Below are 24,769 nucleotides of genomic sequence, written 5' to 3'. Positions count from 1 at the left end.
TAGGTCAAGAAGGATTAATGCGGCGTATCCTGCAGAGTCTGCCTTGTTTTTAAGGTCATCCCAGTTTGCGGTTAGGGTGGTTTCGGTTCCGCGTCGGGCTCTGAAACCTGATTGAGCGGGGTCAAGAGATTGTTGGCTTCGACAAAGGCATTTAGTTGGGAGTAGGCAGTTCGGTCGATGAGTTTGGCAAGGAACTTGGTGTTTGAGATGAGGCGGTAGTTTTTGGGCTTGTGAGGTCGAGGGAAGGTTTTTTATTAGAGGTTTGACATGAACCGTTTTGAATGCGTCGGGAAAAATTCCCGAGGAGAGGGAGCCATTTATGATGGTTCTTGCGTGTCCTCCTGCGCAGGTAGATGCGAAAATTTCTTCGAGGGTTGTGGCTGGGCAAGGGTCCAGTGGAGAGCCAGATGGTTTGTGGGCAGAGAGGAGTTTGAGAAATTGGTCAGCTGATATTGGACTGAATGAGTCAAACGTTGGTTGGGTAGCGGTAGCAGGCGGTGGGTTGGCTGGTATGGAGGGTGGGTTGCATGGTGGGTCTAAGAGAGCCAGTTTGTTGGTTAGAGTGTTTGTTCTTTCGAGAGCTGTGGAGTAAAAGTGGAGCGAGTGCGAGTCGCACAGCGATTGTGAGGGGGTCGGGACAGTGGTGGTCCAAGATGGTTTGGTGAATTTGGTGAGGATTTTGTGCAGTTCTTTGCTGGGGTTTTTACAGTTTATGTTTCGGGAGTTGTAATGGGCTTTTTTTGCTTTCTGAATTTCGGCGTTGTACTGGTGAAGGTGACGGGTCAAGGTGGATCTGCTCATGGGTGTTTTGTCTTTCCGCCATTTGCGTTCTAGGTATTTATATCGTTGTTTACTGGTCTTCAATTCAGGTGTGAACCATCTAGGGAAGAGGCCACGGCGGGCTGATGGTTTGCAAGAGGGTGTGAGCCGCATTAGTGAGGTGTTGAGCCAGGAGTCAAAGGCGTCGGGGGTTAGTTGATTATTGAGTAGGCAGAGGAGACTGGAGGAGTGCGTCGGCTAGTTCAGGAAGGATTATTAGTTTCTTCCAGCATTTGCGTAGCTTCGGAGGTTCAGGTTTGGGTATGGGGAGCAGGTTGGGTGAGCGAAAGGCGAAAGAAACAACGAAGTGATCGGACCAGATGATAGGGGTGGGGGGGTTTGAGATGTATCAGGTTGTGGGTGCTGAAGATGACATCAAGAGTATGTCCTTTATACTGAGTTGGGCCATTTAAGTGGGGTTGGAGGTTAATTGCGTCTAGGCCGTCAACCAGAGAGTGCGTCATAGGGTTGGTGGGAATTTCGAGCCATATGTTGAAATCTCCTAGATGGGTGAGGTTGGGATGGTTTAGATGGAGGGTAGTACTAAACATACAGTGACAGAGTAGAAAATGTGCATAAGTGATTGTGAGCCAATGTCTAATTGGCGGCTGGGCTCAGCTCTGACCCTGGCCAGGACTTGAATCATGGCATCTGATTTTATAGCCTAGTGGCCTTACCTGCTGAGTCCAAAGTGTCCTTTTTAGTTTGGGCTATTAGGTGATCGCAGTGCCCAACAAATTCCTACCCAGTGCTTAGATCAATGGTTTCCAAAACTTTTATGCTGAGCACTCCCCTCCCCCCAATCATCTAACATTCTCTTATCGCCTCGCCCCCCAAAAGCCTGAACTGCTTTTAACACGGTTACCGTCTTTTTTTTATTTTTTTTTTAACATATTTATTGAATTTTGACCTTAAAAAAACCTTACATTAACAAGCAAGTTCAAACATATATACAAAAAATTAAAGTTAATTTCTTCACAGTCAGGCCATGTAACATTGGCAAATCGTTCAAATCGTTCATACCCAGTCTTCTCATTTGAAAGAGTCTTGCGCTCCCCCTAGACCAGTCTCAGGTGCCCCCTTGGAACCTGCCCCACAGTTTGACTACCACTGGCTTAGACAAAAGTGAAAATATTTGGACTTGCCAATACTTGTGCCTGAAACCATTCCTTCCGACCACACCAGGGGCCAATGCTGTTGCGAAAATTGACCATAAAGGACTGCGCTGCCCGGACGCCATGTGCTGCCTTCTAGTGCCCTGCATGCATCTGAGCAATATTAAATGACAGGGGGAAACAATACCTGCTGCAACTGCACTTTGTGGGATTGTAACTAAAATAATAACTTTGACAAAACAAATATGTTGTTATCTACTTCATAAGCCCTAGTTTGGTTAGTCTGCGAAATACCCATCCCAACATGACAGGTCATATGTCTGCGAAATACCCATCCCAACATGACAGCTCATGTCTGCGAAATACCCATCCCAACATGACAGCTCATTTTTGCTTTAGAACAATTGATTAATTTAATTGCAAGTTCGAGTAGAACCAGTTTTTAGACCCCTAACCACTCTGACGGGTTAAGTGCTGTGGTGACGGGTTGCGAATCCGACACGGCATTCCATCCCGTGTGTAATACTCCGGAGCAGGCTAATGGCGCGCGGCGGCGGCGGCGTCACAAGTGACTGCCGCTCCTTGGGCAATCACACGGGCCTGGTTTGTTTATTTTCATAGGCCGCCTCCCTTAATGGCTCCGCTCCTCGGTTTATTAGGCACCCTCCCCCAGCACATGGGCGCAGCAAAAGAACACACAGATCTCATGACACCAGCAGGGCCAATCAAAGGAAAAGCGAAAGTGGTGGAATGCAGAGAATGCGTTTGTTTTTCTTTCTACATTCAGCCTCCTCCTTCTGCCGTGGAGCAAATGGAACGTTGGCAACAAATAGTTGCAGAAGGGCCGAGCACCTGGCAAGAGATTACCCATGTCTGGTCTGTAGTTCCCAGCGGTTTATCTGGTGGGGCTGACTCACATTTCCGTTCATGCGTAGTAAAGTGGTCAATACAAGCCGAACTAAGCCTAGCACCATCCCACTTTGTCTAACTGTAGTTTGTTATACCATGTGAGACTCAAATGTTATTAAAATGTAGCGCATTGTGCAGCCTAATGAAGGCCCTTAGTGCGCACTTGTGGCCCGAGCAAGTTCAAAGTTCAAATGATATGATACCATAGGTTATTTATAATGCGCTTAATACCCAGAGGTTTCTAAGCGCGGACCGGGGCATCGAACCTGTCGTGCTATGTGTCATCTTGCTTCCAAGGCGAGCACGTTGCCCCTGAGCAGCGCCGGCCTTAAGGGCAGCAGCGCCATTGGACGAATTGGCGCCTCTCCCCGTCCCCTCGCACACCCCTAGTTAACAGGGGCAGGGGGGAGGGGCTAGGCTGGGCCACTTTTATTTATTTATTTTAACCTCCTCACTCCGACAAGGAGGTAGGGCGCCTCAGCACCTATTGTCATTAAATGAGCCTGCCGCCGCGGGAGCATTTAATGACAATGAGGCACCTGCCATGCCTTCTGCCACTACGCCAGCTCGGGTGAGCCCTTGAAAGACTCCCCCCGAGCTGGCGTGGTGGGAACTAATGATGCCCCAGGGGGGTGTGGCAACCTGGGCGGTCGACCGGCTCGCCCCTCCCTAAGGCCAGCCCTGCCCCTGAGCTATCCTCCCGAGACATACTTATCATTGCGCTTTATTTTCAATCATTCACTACCTGGGCTGCTTGAGCACCCTTCAAGTTCATCACGCAGCCACTCACCATCTAACTACATCTAGCGCCATGCTTCGTCAGTTCTAGATATTGCCATAACAATAAAAACCTTCTCTAATCCGAGCTGTACCTTTCTGAGGCCTAAACTCATGCCTACCAATAATTTATCACATTTGAGAAACACACATCCCAAATTCACAACCATATCCCCTCCCACTCCTCACAACTGTTTTTCCTATATGTTTTTGGTCATTCTATTGTCTTGTTTATCTTTCCTACCACCTCCCTCCCCAAAACGACCTTTGCTTTCATCTGGCGACACCCTGGCAGGGTCACACTATGCCACCTACACCTCCCTCCCTAAACCTCCCTTTGCTTTCCACACATTAAGATCTGGCGACACCCTGGCAGGGTCACAATATGCCACCTTTCGCCAAGGCCGGGTGCCGTAAGACCACTACGGTGGCGATGGGCGCAGTATAAATAGTGGATGGCACGACCCAACGTTGACCATCTTTGCTATATTTGACCTATATTACAACTCATCATCCAATAGTGACTTTTACGGGCTAGTGATAGATAATAGGCAATAGCTGCTGATTAGGTGGGCTTTCCAGGGCGGCAGGAGCAGGGAACCATGGGTAAAGGCATAAGCGAGGTAGGACTGCGGTGTCCAGGTCGTTACCAAATGGGAAAGCCCACCTGAAAAAGCATGTCATGATGAAATCAATTTCACAAGCCACCTGACAACAGTGTTTTCTTGCCACACCTTTTGACACTGGGTTTTTTAATGCACTCTTTTACGATTTTTTTCTTCTACTAAGTGTGTGGGGGAGGATATCCCTCACCCCCTCTGCTCCCTCACACAACCTCCAGCGACACCCCACCCCATAAGTACAGTAAAACACTTCTGCTACGACTTTTCTGCTGCCAAAAGACCGGCTACCGAAAAAAGGAACATTTGGTTCCGCAACAGATTGTGGAATGCAACAGATAACATATCATGCAATAATCATGAAAAGAATAAAATGACTTTTTTGAATGTACGTGAAGGAACCCATGTTTCTGTTTGTTAAATTTAGAGCACAAGTAGAGGGGCAATAGGCAATCATAAATGTAGTCCCTAATATTCAAACCATGAAAGGTCTGTACCCGGAACCCATGAAGTACAATATTATGGAATGAAACAAGCTCAACATGCATGATCCATGTGTTTGTTGTAGTCAGTTTGAATGGGAGGGGTGGGGGTGTCCGGTCAATTCACTACAATTTGCAATACCTCTTTGGCACCTTGGCATGGCGATTGCATGCTATTGCCCAACAAGGCGTAGCAAAGAATGAAAAGAAATGACAAGGCCAAAGAAGTCATGTCTCGGATAATAAACATGCATTGGCAATGCCAACAGTTTTGGCTTTCAGGTAGGCATGGGAAAGGCATTTGCCAGACACTGCCTTCGTGGTATTACCTGGCCATCGATGGTAGCAGCGGCAAAATGGTGCGAGTACCTGGACATATAATAGCAGTGGCTTGCAAATTCCAAATACTTATACACAAGCCAAAACGGTCGGCTTTTGCAAAGGTCGTTTTTAACAGTACTTCAGTGAAGCACCTACGTAGTGCTTTTAAATAGAGCGGCTGAAGGCAGACCTGAATGCTTATCCAGTTGCTCGCTTACAGCTCCAAATTAAGTAATTAACTCTCAGAAAACTGCTTTGGGAGAATACACAGACAGGCACTTTGAATACAACGTTTAATGGTAAAGCTTGATAAATCTAGCTCAACGACATCCCAGGAGGATGTGTTTTGGGCAGGGAGAGGCAGGGCGTGGGTGGGAATAGACATAGGGATTAGCATGGCCAAGAGCAGTCAATGGGTGGGTAAATAACCAAACATGCCCATGAGCTTTGCGTCACTCCGCGTTGTACTGTAAAGCAATATTGTTGACTTGTTTATGTTGCTATGGGCACCATTTCCAAATAGTTCCAGCAGTCTCATTAATTCATTTACAAAATCAAATCCAAGTAGGACCACAAGAGTATGATATCCCTGCATGTTTTTTTGTGTTTTTTTAAATTGGGGGTGGCACAGGACACCGGCCACGTGTTTGGTTTGCAAAGGTGAAAGGACTGGAAGCCATGTGCCCATGGATTGTGCATCTGTCAATTTTGATTTGATCCTATGACGCATGGGATGTTCATCTGTCCCTTCCTTCGGACACTACAAAAGCTGACTGTGTGATGTCACAGTACATGTGAGGAACTGGCTACTTTCCCAGCTGAGAGAGTGTGCGATGTCACAAAGCATGGGAGGTTCCATGCCCGACTTCCCGACAAAGCCATGACTGTATCCATGTCATCATCATGGACATACAGCACTTCACACAACTACTATGAAGGATTGGCTGAGGCACGGACGAATCCATTTAGACAGGTGGGTAACTTGCAGGTTAAATGCTCACCTCCCAGTTCCGCAGGGCGGTGAAGACGCATTTGTTCTAGTTGACCTAAGGAAGACTTACTGGTTGTTCTGCCTTCTGGCCTTTGTGCGCTCTGCAAATATCATAAATAAATAAGTCCTCTGCACCGTGTCTTTTGGAGCAGGAGGACGGCGTATATACAACATTGGCTCCTTGCTGTTCTCCCTATGAGAGCCACTAGGCCGCGCCATATTATTGCAGCCTGGCAAGTAAAACTCAAGCAGGAAAATATGTTGTAAAGGCCCACAATGAAAAAAGGACCCTCGGTTCAGGCATGTATTAGGCTCATCGAACTCACGCACACCTTCCCAATTTACAGGCAAAAAACAATGTCCTTTTCATGAAAAACCACCACTGCCGACAAACGACAGTGGTCAGAGTTCTCGAATACACTCCATCAGCCGGTTGGATTCAAGCGCAACCTACTAAATGTGGAGCCTCTTTCTCGGCAAACAGATCCCACCCAACTCATCAGGTGACTGGCCCAACTTCACCCATTACCCAACATGGGATCAACACGAGTAGTACCTCTCCTTTTCACCCTTAGGCCCTGATTCACAGAATGTTTTCCTATGGGATTGCGCCATTATAAAACTTCCATGAACCAGGCCCTTAGTGTTTTTAAAATGTCTTAAAGGTTATGTAAAGTGCTATATGACAAGCAACCAATAGAACATAAGATATGCATTTGTCAATGTTTTTAGGTGTCAGGATACTAATTTTGCCCTTAATAGTCACCAAGGGGAGGTGGGTCTACTAACAGTCATGGCATACTACCTACCACCGCTCACTCTCGATCGGTAAGTGTACTTGCGCATATGCTGCGTTGTCCCTGAACCTCTTGTAGGCAAGGCAAGAGGTCCCCACACCACATCCAATACTGCATGCTCTTGGCCGACACTGGCTGGTCACTTCTGTGGCATGGGATCGGGCGTCATAGTTGTAACCCTAATCCAAGATCACAGTACTAACCACTTTGATATTTGCAGAGAGATTGGCCAGAATAAGCAGGGCGCGCCGCTTCTCGTTATTGATAGAAAGCAAACAGGAGCTAGGTAGGCTACTGGCTACTTGCATGCTAAGGGACTTGCTGTGCATTCAATAGGCTTTGGAGCCTTAACAAAGCATGCAGTCATGCGGAACAGGTGCCCGCTCTGATTGCGTTGAATCGACTTATCAAAACAGTGCAATGCAGTCTTATTGGCAAAATAAAATGTACACATATACGACTTCCTATTAGAAACAGCATTCATAATGAATCCAGCAGAAATGAAAATAGATTGTTATTGCATTGCATTGAATTAGTGAGTACAAGTACATATATTCACTGGAAAACAAACCGATATGAAGTGCTCCTCCTAATGCTGACTGAGCAGGTCTTACAATATGAATTCAGTATAGTCCAACTCCTGAATTGCCTAGTGCTTTTCTCTGTGTATGCTACGTTTGTGAACAAACATGCCTGGGACAGTCAATGTACGGCCCATGCACAGAGCAAAGGTGGGGATGCACAATAGGTAATCACACAATGGAGCACACAACGACTCGTAATGGCCACCTCCTTGCAAAACGCAATGCTTTCTTGGTCTGTGACCCAAGCTGGACTGAAAGGGGCAGCAAACCATAGTGTACCACTTCCACATTTTGTTTTCAGGTGCCAGGCCAACGATCATAGCCCAACCTGCCCAGGGAATATTAACATGAGGGCTGGCGGGAGATGCCTGCACCTTGCAAGTGCCCAGTGCTGGTAACACTTGTGGAACTAAAAAACATGACCCTTTTCATTCGGGAGGTGGTTGTCCAATAGCTCACAGGCAAAGTGTTTGTCTTTGAAGCAAGACAACACAGACCAATATAGGTTTGAATACTGATCCTGCGCTTAGAGACCGGTCTCTGGTATTAAGTGCCTAATAAAAGATTAATTGTCCAATTCTCCTTTTTCCGTAGCATTCTGGGAGTTGTGGTCCTGGATTTCTCATTATAAATCGAGGACCAATAGTTCCAGAACAGGATTCTGCAACCTTTGGCTCTCCAGATGTTTTCAACTGCAACTCCCATCAGCATTAGCCACAATAGCCAATGGTGAAGGATCATACGATTGTAGTCCAAAACATATGGAGAGCTGCAGGTGGCAGATCCCCGTTCTAGAATACAAAAAAAAAAAAAAACAAGAAGAAAACAGCATGGATCAGCACATACGGAATGGAATTGGTCATGGTGGCATGTATGAACCACATATGGCTAAATCGTATTGTACAGCAGCTCTGCTGCAACCATACACCGCAACATGGCACGTACTATGCATTAATACCGTAACCCCTAACGCCTTTACAGGCAAAATATCCCCTACCCCCATATGTTCCTTACCTGCGGGAGCTGGCTCCAGATCTGCTGAGCTGGCCGGTAATTTTTCACGACGATGCAGTCATCCGGCTCCGGGTGCTCCGCCTGGACGGGACTGTCCTCCAGAAGGTCGTCGTCGGACTCCTGGTTATTGGAATTGAGGCCTCGCTCGCGCAACTCTTGGTACAGCCTGGGGTCTGGGGAGAGAAGGCGGGCCAGGAAGTTATACAGCGTCTCGGAGAGGTCGATACCAGCCCTAGCAGCGCACTCGCCCCCCTGGTTCACAGCGCTCTCTCCCCCAGCCCTGTCAAACTGCAGGCTGAGGCCTAGACCCTCCCTGGCGGCCCACGCAGACCCAGAGACCGAAAAGCGGCGCAGGGCCCCCAGGATCATGCTGCCCCCAGCCGGACTGGCATCCATGGTGTGGTGCGCTGCTGCTGAGCGCCCCTGCTTTGGCGCGGGCACGCTTCTGAAGCAGGGCTGAGGGAGGATGGGAGCCCCGTGTTAAATTCGACACATTCACTAGAGGGGCCTGGCAGAGGTCCGCCAGGGACAGCCACTAAGCTCCTTCGCACCTCCTCCCTCCTTTGTGGGAAGGAGAAGAATGTTTGTAAAGACAATATTTACAGGTACTGGAGTCAAAGAGTAGAACTTGTGGAATGAGCTGTGACACAAGGAAAATCTGTGGTCTGTCAAAGGTCTGCACGCGCGGCAGCACGCTCGCCCCCCACACAGCGGGGCCTCCACCAGGCTGACACTGGCCGCGGAGAGGAGGAGGCTTCACTGCGTGCAGAGGGCCACTGCACACGGACACGGACTATTATTATTCGCCGACCTTTGCATAAGGTCGGACATCCATTAGGAATGCAAGGAATAGCAACGTGCAACAGCAAAGGCACTGAAGACAATTCAGCCAGACTGCTTGAGCATGTGCAGAGATCAGTGTGTGATTCGTATATTCCCTCAGGGCCGACTCAGTCCGTCATCCTCCCGAAGTCGATGCAAACAGCGTTTGGGGGGTGGGGGCCGGGCATTATTAAAATCAGAATGCACTCCAATCTCCCTTTAATGTACACGTGATAGTTCTCAAACTTTCGCATCTTTTTGGATAGTCAGAGCCAGAACTGGAGCAGGGAGGTGACTTCACGCAACCTTCGACCCCCCCCCCCCGCATGTGCCATGGAATGAGAAGAAATGTTTTTGGAATGCATGGCAAGTGGTCCCCATACACAGACTACCCCCTCCCCCACCCCCACATCATAGCCAAGGTGACCTAGGGCCTCGTGCCCAGCATGCAGAAGGTGGCGAATAAGCCTCACAGCCATCAATTATTTTTGGGGGTGGCAGGTGCAGAAGGGGCCATTAAACAATAAGCATGGAAGTGTAGGAAACATCTGTAAGTATACATACATTTAAAAGGAAGGGGCCACTAAACCGTGTGTTCTATATAATACAGTTTAGTTTACAGTCATAAGAGGGCGATAGTATTCAAGTCAGATCTATGCGATTTCATGTAATAGAAAACAGTGAATAGAAAAAAGAAAAAAATATCGATTTTTTTTCTTCTTTTTATTTGGGGGGGTCCCCCGCAACCTCCCTCAATTCCCTATGTGTTTAGCCCCATCGCAGCCCACTCCCCACCCTTTTTAAACCCTTACCCCACCCCATATATATTTTTTAAACATTTTCAATGTTTTTTTTCTCTGTTTTCTATTAGCTTTTATTGTATTCTCTGTAATTGTTTCCACTATTTTCATTGGATACCATTCAAGTCATGTTGAGGTAAGCAAGACCTTTGTCCTGTGCAATTTATGATATGAATGATCACGTGTGCGTGTGTGTGTGTGTGTGTTCAAGCTCACACACACACCCATGACACGCCTCCCCTTCACTCTTCCCCACACATGCGTGACCTGAATGACACAAGGCCTAGTAAGATCGTTACTTTGTCCTCAATCCCTTGTCTTGTTGCGTCTAGAAACACTTGTGTATAGGCGCGTTATAAATGCTACATCATATCATACTGTATTGATTAAAATACTGGTTGAAGGGACACTCCAATGCCAGTTTAACATAAAAACATCCCTGGAATTCAGCAGGTGCTGGAAGCTCTGCCATTTTAACAATGCACAATGATGAGCAGCCCATGAGCACATTAATTATGTCATCACTTATGATATCGTCGATGACATCATTGCTCGTAGAAATGTCACATGTAAGTGAGAGATGCAATGTTTAAATTAAAAGAAGGACTACTGCCCTGTTTTTTTCTGTCTTGATTTCACCTGCACCCGACCCCCTATATTTCAAATGAGTGTCCCTTTGTAGCCACCGGATGCTAACAGCCCAGATACTAGTAGAGGAGAATCTCCTAATCAAAGATATTCCAGTGGAGTGATTTGAATGTTTCCGTTCTTAAATTCATACACTTTGCATGAAATCCGAAATCCTTTCTACTAACTCGCAAACTCACTTAAACGATTCGAATAGTAGTAGCATGAGGCTTCAGGGTAATGCAATTGGAATTGGTTATTTATAACGCGCTAAATACTCAGAGGTTTCTAAGCACAGACCCGAGGATCGAACCTGTGTTGCTCCGCGTCTTCTTGCTTCCTAGGTGAGCGCGTTGCCCTTGAGCTATCCTCCCGGCACGTGTAAAAAAAGGCACCGAAATGAAAAGAAGATGCTCAAAGTGAATCAGAATCTTGGCAGCAGCCCAGAGAAGGATCGTGAAGTGATCAAAAAATCAATTTGTTTTTATATTACAATCGGTTTTACTGAGAGCGTGAGCCGGTACCATGTACAGTGGTAACGCTCCAGCACAATGACACGCAACGGTAACGGTCAGTTTTGAGGATTTCTAGTCTCAGGAGGATAGCTCATGGGCAACATGCTCATCTTGGAAGCAGGACAACACAGAGCAACACGGTTTGATTCCCGGGTCCGCATTTAGAAACCTTTGGGTATTAAGCGCGTTATAAATAACCAATCATATTATACATGTTTGGGAGTACAATAGGTTGTTAGGATAGAGGAAGATTACACTGTTTGTGTACTAAAATTTGTGATAATCTTTTTTACATTGTAATCTTGTTTTTCTGGACTCTGAGTTACATTTTGAAAGGCTTAACTTTTTGAACAGGTATATTTCTTCTTTTTTTTAGCAATTACTAACTGTCTATCTGTAGAATGCCTTGCAACAATGCAGTAGACAGGGCAGGGCCTGAGCAGCCACGTGCCACCCAAAATCCTTAAATGCCCACTCAGCAGCACTGTGTGGGCCCAACTACATTAGCTTCAGGCACCACTTGTGAGACAATCCTGGCTACGCACGCCTCTGCTTTGCAAATGTCTTGAAACAAAGCCCATTCATTTTTCACCCCAACATTTACCACAGTGATTTGATGTCATTTGTGGTGTCATCAGCATGCAATAATTTCCAGTGATGACGCTGATGATACATGTGATGTCATATGTGATGGCAACAGTGTACTCAGTGGCTGCATAATGGAGTGACTCGGAGTTAAGATGGTGAATCTTCCAGAACCTACAGAATTTCAGTTTTTATTTTTTTTTTATTTAAAGTGTATGCATAGTTCAAATAAAAATTGTATGCACACATTTTTCCATATAGTGTTCACGTTTAAGATTATATATAAATATATATTATGAGAAAGCAATTAAAAAGAAAATAAAAAAACACAAAAAGCAGAAAGATAAAATAGTAACATCATTTTTATCAAATCAATTAAAAGGACTATACATTTAATTTGCTAGCTTCTTGACTGAATTCCAATAGTTTATAATGGAAGGATTAGGCCTGTGTGGTTACCATTCATACAGCCGGCCCATAGCACATCCCTGTACCACTGCCTCTTTACTATAAATGAACCTTGCAAAAGTTTTTACTCGCCTGTCCCTTAACTTAGTGCAATCCATATAAAGATGTTGCAATGTTTCCACCGTCTCACTGCAAAAGTAACATATACCTAAGCGGTTACATTATTTTTTTTTTACGAGGAGTTCGTTATTTCCCTTGTGTCCAATAATGTTTGTACACGCACCATGCCGCTTTATCTGGAAATAATTGAATGTACTTTGTGATTGTGTTATATATTGGGATAGATTTAGAATATTCCACTGAGTGCTTCAGCCTAACAATCTTATTTAGATTTTCACCCCAATCTAAGAGATGAGCTTTTCTTTTCATGCATTTTACCTGCATTGCCAGCGGTTCAATGTCATTCCACATGAATTCAATTTCATAAAAATAAATCTGTAATAGAACTCTTTGAATTTACATCTGAGGATGTTCCGCTTTTGCTAATGCCTCTTTCATTCTCTCAATCATCTTGAGAGTAAGATTTTCAGTAAGACTGTACCTTTTCTAATATTTAATGTTGTTGTTAATGAGACTAAACCCAATTGACACCTGATCAAGGACAAAGGACAGCCCTTAGCGATTCCCAATAAAGGGAGCCAGAACTTTCCTTCTAGTCCATTTAGCCATGTATCCATTATTAAAGCTGTTACCTCCAGACCATATACTACTACTGCTAGAAACATTTGTCTATATAAAATTCCTGTTGGATTGAGGGAGAACTCTCTGTATTTCTTACATATGTATCAGAGCCGAATTTCCAGAGTCTCTCAATTTCTTAAATCGACTCTCTATCCACTTTCGTTTTGATGCCTTATAGTTGAAATTACACCCCCAAAGAAGTGTATTCTTAACTATTTCCAAGGATCTCATCTCACAATTCCATGCACAGCGTATGTTTTTTGTTATGCATTTCCATAATTCTTGATTTTGCATGATTAATAAAAAGATAGCAACCATTAGAGAATGCTACTAATGCATTTAAAGCTGCCAGTAGCTCTCTTTCTGCATAATCTAGCAGAATGGTGTCATCCACATAGCCAAGCCATGAAAAGTGTGTCTTGCCTAATTTCGGATTTTGCTGATTGTAAGTATGTTTCTAGACTGGGATGTCACTAGTATAGTCTTATTTTATTTTATTTTTTTAAAAACTTTATTTTAGATTTTAACATAAACATTCAATGAACCACCTGTAATAACAGGTTAACTAAACATAAGAGAGAAAAAAGGAAAAAGCCAAACGTTACGTTCATAGCACATACAAAACATATCGGCTAGTGCAAATCACATGTTCATTGGACAAACTGCTCTATCAAATAATCCGCTCTACGGGTGTTCGTGTGAATAGTGGGACCTGGAACTTTATCTGGGTTATGGTTGCTGAGTCTGAGATTGGGAATGTGTAGCCTCGGTGGTGGTGAGTAGATATTGAATATAGGGACCCCAAATGTCGGGTGGTCACGCATGTAGGGGAAGGGTTCGCGTGAATTCAGTGTCCATGTCCTGACAATAAAGGATATCTTTCTTCCATGCGGTGAGCAAGGGAAGAGGGCCACGTCCCCATGTTAGGGCTATCCTTCTACGGGTGAGCACTAAGAGCAGGGAGGCCAATTTCCGGACCGGGGTTTGCAGGTGTCTCGTCATACCCAAGAGCGCGACTACTGGATCAGTGGCTAGCACCTCACCCAATATGTCGCTCGTATGCTGTAGAACTGAGGACCAGAATCGGGCTATGCCCGGACAGTGCCATGCGAGGTGGACGAAGTCGGCGGAGGGGGTGCCACATCTTTCGCAATGGTCAGAGGCCTCGGGGTGGTGATGTTGTTTCTTTTGGGGCGTATAGTATGTTTGATGCACAAAGTTAAAGTGGGTCTGTTTATAGCGAGTGTTTAGCGCTACTTTTTGAGTTTGCCGAAGGATGTAGGTCCAATCGTCTTCGGGTATTGTGGTGTGGAGGGCCGTTTCCCATCTGCGCCTTGCCTTAGCGGCGGTCACAGTTGAGTCAGCAAGCAACGATTTGTAAATTATGGACACTAATCTTCCCTCTCCCTTGGCCTGGATCGCATTGTGCAACAGGGTCCACGTTGGTGGTTGTTTGGGGAATGTTGGGAAGCAGGCCTGCAGGGTATGACGCAATCTGAAGTAAAGGAAAATATCAAGTGAGGTGGTGCCGCCCCTCTCCCTGAGCTGTTGTGGGGTGATGACTACGCCGTCTGGGAACAGGTCACCCATGGAATGTATGTTGGTTTTATTCAGCCAGATCAGAAAAACTTTTTTGTTGGTTAGGGGAATACCGGGGATAAACTTGACGGGTAGTAGTGGGGAATATCTTATCTGTATTCCGTGATTACGGGCGATTCTCCTCCAGATGGCGTATGAGGATAAGACTGTGTTCAGCGTGCCATATGGCACTGAGAGATTGCTGAAGATCACAGCTGTTAAGAAGTCTGGGGAGGCCAGGGCGCGTTCAACCTGCACATGTGGGCGGACATACTCAGAAGCATACCAATGACTGAGAAATTGAGCCTGAGCGGCCCAGTAGTATTTTTCAATGTCCGGAAGTGCAAGGCCGCCGTGTGACACCGGTAACGTCAGAGTTGTGTAGGCGACTCTCGCCGGTTTACCCGCCCAGATTAGTTCCAAAATGAGGCTTCTAATTTTCTGCAGGAATGAGCGTGGGAGTAATAGGGGTATATTCGTAAACAAATAGAGAAGTCTGGGGAGAATCATCATTTTAGTCAGTGAAACCCTCCCCCATAATGTTAGGGGAAGCGCCTTCCATCTCTGGATACGCTCACGGAGGGATTGGAGTGCTTGGCCATAGTTATCTTTGAATATCTCATCATGATTAAGTGACATGAGAATGCCGAGGTAGCGAACCCCTGTGTTTTCCCAACTAAATCCATGGTCGTCTCGGAACTGATGGGTGGTTGTTGTTAGCGGGAATATTACTGATTTAGAGTGATTTATTTTGAGACCAGAGAAGCCACTAAATCGGATCACCTCGCGCATGATTGGGTTGAGATTTGTTTGGGGATCTTTGATCAACAGCATTACGTCGTCCGCGTAGAGGGAGACGATCAGTCTGTGTGGGCCTAGGGTGAGGCCTCTCTCGATTCGGTGCATCCTTAGCCTGGAGGCGAGTGGTTCCATAATGAAGGCAAATATGAGTGCCGAGAGGGGGCATCCCTGCCTGGTTCCCCTTTCCAGTTTAACACCGGGAGATTTGGTAGAGCCGAGGGTAATGTAGGAGCGGGGGTCATTGTACAATAGTGAGACCATCCTGATAAAGGTTTTCCCTAGACCCATTTGTGTGAGTGTTGCGAAGAGGTATGGCCATTCGACAGAGTCGAAAGCCTTTTCGGCATCTAGTAGTACTGCAATGGCCTGCTGTGATGGGTCGAGTGCAGCGAGGACTCCGAACAGTCGGCGAATGCCATATGTCATACTGCGTCCGGGAATAAAGCCGGCTTGGTCACCCAGAACCAGTGCGGGCATGAGGGGGAGAAGACGATTCGCTAGGATCTTGGCTAGAATCTTGTTATCGAGGTTGATCAGTGAGATCGGCCTATAGGAGGCACAATCGTCTCGGGGCTTGCCTGGTTTGTGAATGAGAGTGACATTGGCTTCGCGGAGGGTGGGTGGAAGAATCCCTTGTTCTAAGGCCTCTTCATACACTTGAAGGAGCAGTGGGGCTAGCGTGGGTGCGTGTGCCTTATAAAATTCGCCGGTGAGACCGTCGGGGCCAGGTGCTTTAGTGTTTGGGAGTGATTTTATTGCCTCAGTGATTGCTCCCTGTGTGATGGGCGCATTGAAGGGTTCACGGAGTTCATGGATCACCCAGTAAAGTTCAGTGTCATTAAGGTAGTTCTGGATCTCTTCGGGGTTACTGGTGAATCGGGAGCTGTACAGGTCCTGGTAGAATTTATGAAATGTATTCACAATGTCTTCTTTGGAGTAGGTTAGGTTCCCATTCATGTCGCGGATGCATTCCACCTGGGGGGGTGTCTGGTCAAGTCTCAAGAGGCGGGCCAGGAGCTCCCCGGGTTTCTGCCCTTCGCCGTATTGCCTGATCTTATGTCTGCGGCCCAGGAATTTCATTTCGCGTTCAGCTGCTGTGTGGAATTTTACCAATTCCATCTTTAGGTCGGCCCGGGTCTGCGCGTCTGGGGATGTCGCTTGTTTGTTTTCCAGGTCTTTCAAACGTCATTCACTGTCTGCTAACTCTTGCCTGATCAGCTTCAGGATGCCACTTTCTTTAGCCATGCATATGCCTCTCACGTAGCATTTCAATGTTTCCCATAGCGTGCCAGGTGAGTCGACAGAGCCTTGGTTCGTCTCGAGGAAGGTGGTAATGTCCTGCCGGAGTTCATCTGCAAACGTAGGGTCTAGGAGCGCACCCGATTTGAATCTCCAGTTCACGGGGGTTTTCGGCATCTCGGATAGCGTAAATTCGAGTGTGACCATAGAGTGGTCGGATAGGGATCGTGGCAGAATTTGGCAGGGCCCCCATCTGAACGGACTCCGGGATGACACCAGTAGATAGTCAATGCGGGAGCTGGTGTTATGGACTGCTGAGTGAAAGGTGTAGTCCCGGGAGTTTGGATGGGAGTGTCTCCAGATGTCGGATAGCTCAAAGGTCAGGCAGATCTCTGTAACTTGGCGACTGGCCTTGGAGATTCTGTTGCTCGGACCGTGCGATTTGTCGATATGGGGGTTTAGGGGGGTGTTGAGATCTGCTCCCCAAATGATAGTTGCTGAGGTGTATGTTTCCAGGTTTGACATGATCCAGTTGAAGTTACTCGGCCCGTCAACATTGGGAGCGTAAGTGTTCACCAAAACTATTTCCTTCACCGCAAGCAGGCCCCTCACCAGTAGAAATCTGCCTTCTTCGTCCCTCTTAGAACCGATCAAACTGAAACCGGCCTTCCTGTCGATCAGTATTGCTACGCCTCTCGCGTACGAGGAGTATGAAGAAAAGTATCTATGGCATCCCCATGAGCGGGCCCAGTGCTGTTCTGCCGATGGTGTAAGGTGCGTCTCCTGCAGCATAGCGATAGTGATCTTGTGTCTCCGTAGGTACTGGAGGACTTTTCTGAGTTTGGAAGATTGGTTGCCGCCTCTGATATTCCAGGTGGCGGTTTTAATTGACCCCATCTTGTGACGACAAAAAGGAGGGGGGCAATGCCACCCCTGTCATGCGGATCTGGAGGTACTTGAAGGTGCAGAGGTTCCTCTCGCCGATTGCAGGCTCCGGGTCAGTGACCTGTGGTTGTTGTGTGCTTGAACGTAATTGATTGGACAAAAACAATATGGTAACTCTTGGCTCTTTCCCTCGTGCGGGCAACCCCCAACAGGCCCACGTGTACCCACCCTCCCGTGCATGGGCAACTCCCAACTGGCCCGTGATGAACAGTCCTCGGTAAACCCAACAGTAAACATTGCTGTGCTAGGGGTGCTAGTGGCCCTCCAAGAGGAGGCTGGCTCCCAGTCGCATAGAGAGTTTGTTCCATGGTGGTGACGTTGTTGCCTTTATGGCACTAGGAAATTTTCAATCTGTGACAGCTGCGGGGTGGGTCTTTATGGCGGCTCCCTTCTAGGTCTGTTTCCTCTTTGGGGGTTTGCATCGCTCGGGGCGGATCTACAGTCATTGCGGTCTAAGTATTCGTTGATCTCCTCAGGCGTATTGAAGAACTGAGTTTTGCCTTTGTATTGTATACGGAGTTTCGCAGGAAAAAGCATGGAGTATGGAATCTGATTCTCTTGTAATCTACGTTTCACTGCAGTGTATGAGCGCCTTTGCGCCTGGACTGCTTGGGAGAAATCCGGGAAGAATTTGATCGTGTCTCCATCGTGTTGAAGGTCCCCCTTGTCCCTGGCGGCTCTCAAAATGGCGTCACGATCCCTGTAATTGAGCAGTTTTGCAATGATGGGTCGAGGGTGTGCTCCCGGGACGGGTCTTGTGTTGGGGACTCTATGGGCCCGTTCAACCACGAAAAGTTTCGATAGGATCTCCGTCCCGAACAGGTCTGTGCAGATCTTCTCTATGTATTCTTCCATTCTCTGAGGGGGCTGATGTTCCCTAATGCCAACAATCCTTAGATTATTTCGCCGGGAGCGTCCCTCTAGATCTTCGTTCTTGGCGCTCACCGCCTTTACTTGCGCCTCCAACAGGGATACTCTGGCGGTTAAGGTCGATGTACCGTCATCAAGGTCGGAGACTCTCTGTTCAACGGTATCTAATCTGTCGGCGTGCTTGTCCAGTCTATGTTGAAGTTGGTCGACTTTGGAGGAGAGGGAGTCTAGTTTGCTCCCCAGGCCTCCTATTCCAGCCTTGAGATCTAGCAGGATTTCCCTAATGTCAAGCTCTTGTGACTCTCCGACTTCGTGGGGCTGGTCCTGCTCGGGTGATTGTGGTCTGCTGGTTGAGGTGGTTGCTTTGGCAGAGACACAGCCTTCAAAGTTTAATTTCCTCTGCGATCTATCATTTTTCCCCATCCTTGAGATGACTACGGATGGCGGGATGGTTCCGCTGCAGGCACGCCGAGTATGTTGGCCGCTGGGAGGCCGGGAGGCCCCGCGAATTCTGTGTCGATTAGATTCTGCTTAGGCCGTCTTTGGACAGAGCTCTGTTCTGAGCCTCTGGGCTCAGTTCTGGGCTAGGCTGCGGTCCTGTGCTGGGGGTTCGATTGTGCCGAATGTCTGATTTGAACTTTCGATATTAGGCGCGTGGTCATGGATCTCTTGGGCCTGGTACGATGACTACTTGCAGGCACCCCGCTTTATAACTGTAGCGTCACGGATCCCCTCGGCTTCAGGGTCGTTAGAAATCACGTACCAGTGGGCTCGGGTGCTCCGAATGCAAGACAGGCCAGTCGCGGGCCCACGCGGGTGCAGCGGGGGCGCAAGGCGCTCGTACCTGAATCTTCTCCGCTCCCTCCGAAGCGTCGGGCCCGCCGCCGGGTCTCCGGATACCCGTCTGCCGCGGCTGCTCTCCCGCCGATTCTCTCCGATCCACTGTGATGGGTGATTTGGCCGTCCGCGACGGGCACCGCGGGGGCACGATCCTCCGCTCCACCCCGCGATAGGGGTTCCGTCAAGACCTGTGCCGCAGCTCGTGTGGTCGTGGGCGGATCAAGTTTCCGGAGCGTATTCGAACGCTGCGGCCCCAGCGAGGCCGCGTCTGCCTGGCAGCTGAAGGGCGGGGGGGTGGAGGCCCCGCGATCCGTCGCCCACGGGCGAAACTGCGGCGGTCAGAGGAAATAAAGGCAGGAGCTGAAGTAGAAACGCCACAGCTGTCGATATCCAAGGATTGTAAACTGTGTAGAAGCCACGGAACACGCGATTCTTCAGGATCTTTTAGGGAGCTCCGCGGAGCTCACAGGGAGGCCGCCATCTTGGACGGCTCTCTAGCGCCCTCTAGTAGTATAGTCTTATTTTAACCCTGGTGTGTTCATGTAGGCCGACACAATTTCCTATATTTGTGTCCATCTTTTTTAAAACCAAATATTGCCGTAGGCATTTATGGCAAACCCTAGTAAAGGCAACAGAGTAGTCTATATAGGTGTCACATATAAGAGGTCTTTCTTTCATGGATGTCATTTTACAGATTGATGAAATATCATAGTGCTATGGGTTGTAGCACAGTTTTCCCTGAAACCCACCTGGTGAGGTTTTAGAATATTCCACGTCTATGTCCAAGTCTGCATATATTTTAATAATATGGTGGCAAATACTTAATGACATCCAGAAGGGCAATAATGGATAAGCACTTGGATCATTTCTTGGGCCCTACATATATATTTAAATTATTATGGATATTTGCTAATTTGATGGTATCTGTCCAGTGTTTAGAATTGAATTAAATATTGGGCCCAACCGAATAGCCCAACTTTCTGGATGCATTTTAAGTAATGTAATTGGTAGGCATCAGAACCAGGGTCACAAGCATTTTTCATACTTCGTATAGTAGTTTAAATATCTTCCCAGTTTACTTTAACCATTTCCATGTTGTGCATGGGGTACATATGAGAACTGGTAGATCTAGCGCACAGGATTGACTCAAAAATTGCTGTTATATATTTGCAACAACTCTCTTCAGTTATAGGTATTGCTTGCTGTACCCCTCTATACATAGCCTTAGAATATATCCTCCTCCAAAATGTATGGGGGTCTTTCATTGTTAGGCCCCTTGTTATTTCCTCATTCACTTTCTGCATATTTAAAATTAATCAATCAATTCTTATAACAATGTCAAATGTTTCTATAGACCATTCAAAAACATATTCCTGTAACTATGCGTATTGCCCGCAATATGAGGCACTCTCCTCGGATCCTTTCTATATTGGTTTTTACTCTCCTCCATAACTTGTCCCGCCTTGTTTTTTTCCCCCCATGAATAGGGTTTATGCTTTTCGAATGTATCGCAGTAAATACTCTTGTTACCGTACTCGGCTCCCTCATCAAAAACCTGTTGAAATGGCACCTTAACTTCAACTAAAATCCGTTTACTCCATTTCAAGGGTTTTGTAGCTTTAACTCTTTCACCTTAACCTGTCTCTTAACTAAAGATGTTTCACTGGACTTCAAGGGTTTTGATATGCTATATTTCACATCTCCTGTGGTATTGATGTTTGTCTTTTGATGTCGCATGGAATGTTATAAATGTGTTTTTAAGCTATGCATCGTGGGGTTCTCCCCATTGCGGGTCCGTGGGACAAACAACACGTCCTATAGCTAGGGTAGCTACTTTGCCTGGAGATTTCCTTTGACCATGCCCTATTTTATCACTTATTGAGGAAAAGAAAGATAAACTAGTATGAGGGAGTGGATGAGAAAGGAGACGAGAAAGAGAAAGGGGAGGAAGAGAAAGACTAAGGAAAGAGAAAGACAAAGGTTAGGAGGCAGTCAAAAGGAAAGGGGATGTGGCAGAAAGAGGAAAAGGAGACAAGCCCGAGAACGAGAAAAGGGGCATGTAAGAGAAAGAGAAAGGAGATGGGAACGTTGGCAAAGCATGAACAGACAGGGACATGCGTGAGGGAGAGGGACAAGCATGGGGCATGGAGACATGCTCACGGGACATGGATGAGGTCTGAAACATGAGAACTGGGACGGGAATGCAGGCAGAAAACTGGGACAAGGATGTGCAAAAAAGACTGGGCCAAGAATGCTTGCAAACGACTGGCATAAGAATGCAGACAAAAGACTGGTAAAAAGCTGGAACGAGAATGCACACTAAAGATTGGAACGAGGAGGTGTGTGAAACACTGAAACGAGTAGGCATGTGAAAGGCTGGAACGAGTAGGTGTGCAAAGGAATGGGATGAGGATGTGTGTGGAAGAATGGGACAGAGGAAGATTATGCTGTTGTACACTGGAACTTGTGATATTATTTACATAGGAAACTTGAGTTTTTCTGGACTTGGAAAGGCGTGATATTCTGAAATACAACCAGTACGTGAGTTGTAGAATGGCAATGAACACATCAGCCCTATAAGAGATCAATTCTGCATCAGAACAGGGCTGTTGCACTTTATTCCTTGAGGTAGCCTGCTGCCAGACTCTTGAGAGGAACAACTAGCAAAGAGGCCTCAAACCTTGCCTTGGAGACAGTGACAGGGAAACCTAGAAGCTAGCTGAGACCCCCATCAGAGGAGCAGAGGAAGTCTAGGTGCAGGAGAAAATCCTTGACTGAAGGCCTTGATCAGATCTATGGGGTCCTCAGAGGAGCCCTGCTGCTGTTTCCACCAGATGCCCCATAATCAAGGCCTCCCATTTAAGTAGATATATCGCAAAGCTATCAAAGTGTGAGGGGGTGGAACTGCCAGCCTTAATCTCCATCTCGTATAGGGGGGTTTTACTGGGAAGACCCTTCGCACATTTTATTAAAGCCAGTAAAAATGTATTCCACTATAGAAAATCACCCTGTCCATTTAAATTGAATTGTGCTGGGAAAAGCCTGCCTTAATCCTTCCCATTAAAATGTGGGGAGGGGGGAAGCTGTGTGGATCCTTAGCACATTGAATTGAAGTTAAATCAATTAATTCCCATATAGAAAGTCACGGGATGAGTGTTTTTAGGGTTCGAAACTAAACAAGTTCATGCCTAGTGTGTTAGAGCCGGTGTAGACAAAGTCTTGGCTGACTGTCCTTCTGAAACCCCCGATTTCTGTCCAGAGGGGTTGGTTGTCCATAACCCCGAAATAAGTAACCCCAAAATGCTGCTATTCAAGTGAATGTAGAGGGTGCAAAACGAAATTCCCCATGTATTCCATTGCATCCCAAACCAGAATTACCAAGCATTGCTTCTTATTTGAATGTGTGTTGAAAAACGATTTCCCCATTTGAGTTCCTTTTCCCAAGGTTCCCTTTCTAATAAAAGCCTAAAAAACGATTTCCTATTCAGTTTCTTTCTCAAACATTACCTTTCTAAAAATAAAGGCAACACGATTTTTCCATTGTATTGTGAATGTTCTCTATTGGTTAATTTGCAAGTAAATCGGATTTAAATTGTGTCTGCCAACTTCAAAATTGTACCTATGTGTTATAGTATCTGCCAGTTTTTCAGAAATATAAGTAGTCAATGGGTGCAATGAATTATAATTTGTGGTAGTATATAGTGCCACAGTATTGGTGGTTGAGGCTTTTGGTGGCTATTCCATGTGTCAATATATATATATATATATATATATATATATATATATATATATATATAAGAAAAATGCCTTTTAAGAAAAAGGACAGCAGGTGGAATGCACTCCAGAGAACAGCTGCAATCAAGAACCAGTATCCTTGCAGCAAAAGAAAGTGGAAAGAAACTCCCAATATATATTCTTTCTATACACCGGCTTGGTACCTAGCTCCTTGGGGGCATAGAGGGTATTTGTTGGGATGGTGCGAGACGGGTTGGAGGCCTCACTAAAGTTGAATCTGTATAAGTGCTTTGGGTGCACGCCACCTTGCTTGAGGGGGAAAGGAACTCCTTGAGTTGAGAGTGACTGCCTAATTAATCGCAACAAGAGCCAATGCAGGATTTTGTTTATCAGTGCCTCCCTTGGTTCTAGCTGGATAGTTTGGGGACCGGATGCAGATAACTGTGACATTCCTTTGGCCCCACCCAGACTGTGCTCTATATGGACCAGTTCGGGTCATAATTGTGATATGGTTGTATGCTGGACAACCATTCCCAACTAGTGATGATCTACTTTCAGGTACCTGGACAGTTCCCATGAGTGTAGACTGCCATGGCTTGTGCACCTCTTGGCTCAGTGATCTTGAAGACGGTACACAATAGTCCGGATTGGTTAAGGCGATACGCGTCTGGGTAGTCATGGCTTTATCAGAGTCTTTAGATTATCTGCTTAGACTGATGGCCCCATACTACTCTGGTTTGAAGCACTTACAGGAACGTTCGAGGTGGAATGGGCTGGTATCCCACATAGATGATTGGCCTCCATTTCATATGCCCCTCCCTTTATGGGTCCCTCCAATACTCACCCGCCCCTCTTCCCTGGGCTTCAATGAGGACCAGAAGTAATCTTTTTACGTCCCTAATTTCCAACAGAAGAGCTCTGCATTCACAACCACACAATGTGCCAGCCCCCTCCGCAACTGGAGCAACAGTGTGCTGGATACACGGGTCAGATGGTTTAGTGGTGTAGAAGGGTGGAGAACAGCAGCGATTGATGCCCGAGGTGCTTCCTGCTTTGGTCAAAGCCTATAATATCAGTGGCATGATGCTGTTCAGCGTCTACAGCTTCAGTTTTCGTTGTAACCATTGGAGTTAAGAACACATTTAAGTTTAAATGCAATTCTGGCAAATTCAGATTTGGTTTGGGATCCACCGAATATGAGGTCATATTACCCTTGTTAGCAGAGATGGTGGGACTAGGGCATAAAACCAGTGTCTCGGGTGCCTAAGTAATTGCTGCTTCTGCAGTATCACATCATCAAGCTTAGTGTCTTGGGAGGTATCAAAGGTCTAGGGCCGGATATGACAGTCTTATTGATAATCAATGCCTCAGTAGTTGGAGGTGCAGGAATGACCTTGCAACTGTTTCCATCCCCTAACCCACTGTTGTAATCACCCAAGTTGCTGGAGGGGCCTTGTGCCAGGAATTCAGGCTTTTCTATGGCCACATTAACCCTGCTTATGTGGACATTCATCCCGTGGTGATGGGACTCACAAACCGGTGGGCTGCTGCACATACTACTGGTGCCCACATGTGATTGCTCCTGTGATCTGCTGCTTACAATGTTGCCCCAGTAGCTTTGAGGCTCAGGCCCAGGAATGGATTAATTTCTTGCATCAGAAAATAGGCCTCCCTGTAATTCCTGTATGGATTGTAGGTTGATTTCTCCCAGGGCGGGAGCCTGGATGTTTTTTCCGCTTAACTGTTAGGATATTACGTTTGTCCATCACATGCTCTTCTCCTTTACTATTACTGTTGTGTGGTGGTAGAAGGTAATTTAAACAAACAGTCATGC

At 46.6% G+C, this 24,769-nt stretch overlaps 1 protein-coding gene across 2 annotated transcripts in view; it reads right to left on the bottom strand.

Annotated features, from left to right (window-relative positions):
• ARHGEF16 (Rho guanine nucleotide exchange factor 16) overlaps positions 1-24,769 on the bottom strand; it is a 440,772-nt gene that overhangs the window by 286,738 nt on the left and 129,265 nt on the right. For both annotated transcript variants that reach the window (XM_069610226.1, XM_069610225.1), the window contains exon 4: positions 8,430-8,602. In XM_069610226.1, the coding sequence (XP_069466327.1) occupies positions 8,430-8,602 (173 nt within the window). The remainder of the gene's footprint in view (positions 1-8,429; positions 8,603-24,769) is intronic.

Source organism: Ambystoma mexicanum, chromosome 8 (genome assembly GCF_040938575.1).
Source record: "Ambystoma mexicanum isolate Mex_15411 chromosome 8, UKY_AmexF1_1, whole genome shotgun sequence".
Taxonomy (NCBI): domain Eukaryota; kingdom Metazoa; phylum Chordata; class Amphibia; order Caudata; family Ambystomatidae; genus Ambystoma; species Ambystoma mexicanum.
The sequence above is the reverse complement of the archived record's forward strand: the minus strand, read 5'-3'. Positions and strand labels throughout refer to the sequence as shown.